General features: G+C 52.7%; 1 protein-coding gene across 1 annotated transcript in view; it reads right to left on the bottom strand.

Annotated features, from left to right (window-relative positions):
* The window catches only part of SERPINA11 (serpin peptidase inhibitor, clade A (alpha-1 antiproteinase, antitrypsin), member 11), a 5,477-nt gene extending 1,936 nt beyond the window's left edge, over nt 1-3,541 (bottom strand). The window contains exons 1-2 of the mRNA XM_012724437.1: nt 2,899-3,541; nt 1,470-1,743 (exon numbers count right to left, since the gene is read on the bottom strand). Coding sequence (XP_012579891.1) covers nt 1,470-1,743; nt 2,899-3,541 — 917 coding nt within the window. The remainder of the gene's footprint in view (nt 1-1,469; nt 1,744-2,898) is intronic.
* Nucleotides 3,542-3,819: the final 278 nt, after the last annotated feature.

Raw genomic sequence — 3,819 nt, 5'->3', positions numbered from 1 at the left:
CCCCGCTCTGTCTCTGGTGAATCCTCTCACCCTCCACATCTCTGGCCTGTACCCCAGTTCTGTATGAATAAATAAATAAATCTTTAAAAAAAAAATACAGACAATTTCAGGAAATGTGGCTCCCGAGGAAGACAACCTTCTTCATAGCTGAATGGCAGGAGCCCCTGAAAATGCTGTAATGTTATGTGGCCCCTGAAACTGCACCTCAGTCAAATAAATAAATCAGTGAATGCTGTTACAATGTGATATTACATACGGTAACATAAAATTATTAGATTATATTATCTGGCATGAGAGATAGCCAGAGGGAGCACATGAATTTAGAAAAGTAACTGGGGATAGTTTTGCTCTTAGAAGGTCAAAATGAGAGGTCAAGCCTGATCCTTCTTGTGGGAAAAATCTCCTGGTCTAGAAAATTCTATGGTACTTCCTCCCATGATGGGGGGAGGGACAGGCTTACTTCAAGGGAGCCTGAGCCTACGGACCAGCAACCATGAGAGCTGTAAAGCTTCATTGAGAGTGTCTTTTGGACACTCTCCCCTGAGGTCCTGGCCTGTGGGAAAATACCAATGATTCAGAGTTGCTGAGCTGAAAGCCCGCACTAGCCTTGTGCAGAGCTGTGTGGATACTGTCAGGCTTTATCTGAGCCAGATGCCCAGCCCAAGCTCCAGAGCCACAAGAGAGGGGCCTTTGATACCCAGCCCCCTCTGAGTCAGGACACAAGAGCACCCCCAAGTGAGAACCGCCCAGCTGAGCCCAGTTCATTCATAAAACCAAGAGAGACAGTAACAGGCAAGTTTCTCAAGTCATTCCACTTGGGGTTGGTTTGTTATCCCGTCAGAGGCACTTTGAATGCAGATTTCATCCCAGAGCACCCCACAGGGAAGATACATCCCAGGAAGGATTAAACTGTGAAGGAGATATACAGACTGCTGAGAAAGGTTGAAAGGTCTTGAGAAAATGACAAACTGAGAAACAACTGAGACAGAAAAGGGTAGGACAGAAATCACATGATACTGACATTTTAATTTCCAGAAAGATCTCTGAGATACTCAATCTGAGACATGTTTTAATTAAAAAAGAGTTACCTTTTAAAAATACGCATAACTTTGTGCAAGTCAGAATTATTCTTAATCCTTGTCTTTGACTGATTTTTTGCTAATTTTTTTCAGTAGCAAATTAGTATTGGGAGAAGAGAGACAGGAGGCTGGAACAGAAGACAGGCAGGAGGGGTGGGGATTCATGCCCTGTAGCAGAATGGTGTGAATTATCTCCGTGAATCTGCCAAGCAACTCATGGTGGTAGTTATTCAGGCCTCCTTTGACCTTTGAGAAAATGCAAGGTCAAGAAGCCAAGAAAACTGTCTTTAAAGGACAGTGCGATGCACCACACCTATGGTTGGGCTCTTGCAATTAGAACCTGCTCAGGTTTCGAACACGGTCTGCTGGAATCGCCCACCCGATGCTTACCTGGGCAGGAGCAACCGGCCCCATTTCCTGAGCGTCTCGGGCCGCAGAGCCGCCTCCACTTGCTCCATCCTCCCGGGGTCGGGCAGGACCAGCAGGGCCTGGGCATTGCCGCTGTATTCGATCTGGAGAACGGTGCAGGCCGCCTCGGGGTCATAGAGGAATCTGTGCATTTCCTTTTGGTGCATCATGGGGATGCGCACAGGGGTTCTCTCGCCCGCAAAGAAGGTCCCTTGCTTCTGGGTCTGGTAGCGATTGAAAGGATGCTTCCACTTGGCTTGGGACACAAACCCCACAAAATCATGAGAACACCCCAGCCCGGACAGCACTCTGGGCAGGCACACAGGCCAGTCTGGCTCGGGGCTGCTGCCCGGCCGGAGGAGCTACAGAGATGGCCTGGCTGTGGACGTGGGGGCCGGCGTGGGCTGACTCAGACACTAGAGCCAGTCACCTCTCAGGGCCTGCGGTTTTGTTCTACTTCAGAGCGACCGAGTTCTCAATGCATTTCATCTACTAAGCACCTTCTATTGAAATCTTCACAAAAATTGATAGTAAAACAAGTGTTTTGTTCTCCATATCGGAGAGGAGAAACCGAGTCTCCTTGAATTTGTAGGTACTTTTCCAATTTGGAAAACCTTGGACTGGGGCCTCCTCTGGGGTCATAGCTCAGGTTCTTGGAAAAAAACCGAGCGGACTCCCCTGGGTCCCACTGCCTCAGGACAACAGCCGCCTTCTCCGGAAAAGCTCCCTCTCCCAACTCCCTCGTATTCTAACTAGACAGAGAGAATGGACTCAGGGAATAAAATATAACATATAATGCAAGACCCCATTGAGACCTGGCCAGAAATGCAGGGTGCGGTGGCCAGTCTGGTCTGCACGCTGTGACCCTCTCTCTCTGCGTGCAGTCTCTGCTCACGCCCTCCTCCTGGCTTGGCCCACCAGATAGATGCATGGCTGTGGGGATGGGGCCCAGCTCGGCTTCCCTGTGCTCGCGGCTAGTCAGTGCCAGAGCACTGCTGATTCTGTCCCCAAAGCTGGTCCCCACAACTGTAGACAAAGCCATGCTCCCACTTACATCAAGAACGTCCTCAGGCCCTCCCTGGTGGTGCAGCCGGTTAAAGCGCAGCACTCTGAAGCTACGGCAGCCACTGCAGCACGAGTTCCATCCCCAGCCAGGGAGGTGACCGACAGGGCACAGCAGACCTCTCCTGACCAGTCCACTGGTCCCCTCAGCAGTGTATTTCAGTCAGTCGGCCTGTTCTGCACCCCACTCTGTCTCTGGTGAATCCTCTCACTCCGCTCACCTCTGGCCTATACCCCAGTTCTGTCTGCATAAATTAATAACAAGTAATAATAAAAAAAGAACCCCTCACTTGTCCCTCTGGTACTATACCTACAGAGGGGGACAAGAATTCTGCCCGGTCAGTCTCACCTTTGAAGAAGATGTAGTTCAAGAGAACCAGCAGCGAGTCAGGGGTGGCGCCCTGCAGGCAGTCAGCCACGCGCCCGTAGGTCTGCCTGCGTGCGTAGTCGCTCAGCTGCCTGCCCGTGGCTGCCGCGTCCGTGAAGTTGGCAGAAAAGGCCAAGGCCCCGTACAGCTCCCTGAGGGTGTCCAGGAACATCTGCCGCGGCTGCAGCTGCTTGTCCAGGAACAGGGAGGTGCCCACTTTCAGTTCAAGCTTGGGGCTGGGCAGGCCAAGCGTGTGAACGAGGCTCCGGAAGCCCCTGTGGATGTCGGCTTCTGGGGTCTCGGTGAGGTTGAAGCCGAGGCCCTCCAGGATCTGGGTCTGGGTGTCCGCTTGGGTCCCCAGGGAGAGCAGGGCCAGGGAGGCCGAGAGGCTCACGGGAGAGAAGAAGATGTTGCCTGTGGTTCCTGTGGCCAGCTGCTTGTACAGGCGCAGGGCGAAGTCGGTAATGACGGGTGTGATTTTGTGGTAGGCAGGGGCTGGGTCTGAGACCTGAAAGCTGTGCACTTGAGGCACCCCCAGACTCTTACCCTCCAGGGCAGAAAAAGGTTGACAGTGGACAGAGGCCAGGATCCCCGCTCCCAGCAGCCACAGCCTCGCCGGCCCCATGCTCTGAAAACAAGACATTGGACACGTCACCTTCTGTATCAGTGGCGTCACGGGTCCCCAGGCTACACGGCGAGCCCCCATCCAATCTGCACCCTGCGGTATTGGGAGGGGCACTGCAGAGGATGAGCTGGGGTGAGCAAACAGCACCAGACACTGCCCCCCAAAGCTCTAATCAGAGCAGCAGCACGTTTTCTGCCTTGCGTATTGATCAGCACATGAGGTTCTGTGCTGCACTATACTGCACCGAATTGTACTGTGTCATGTGCACTGTGCCGCTA

Source organism: Condylura cristata, unplaced genomic scaffold (assembly GCF_000260355.1).
Source record: "Condylura cristata isolate star-nosed mole 26May11 unplaced genomic scaffold, ConCri1.0 scaffold00013, whole genome shotgun sequence".
NCBI classification, from domain to species: Eukaryota; Metazoa; Chordata; class Mammalia; order Eulipotyphla; family Talpidae; genus Condylura; species Condylura cristata.
This window is presented reverse-complemented; position numbering and strand designations above follow the sequence as displayed.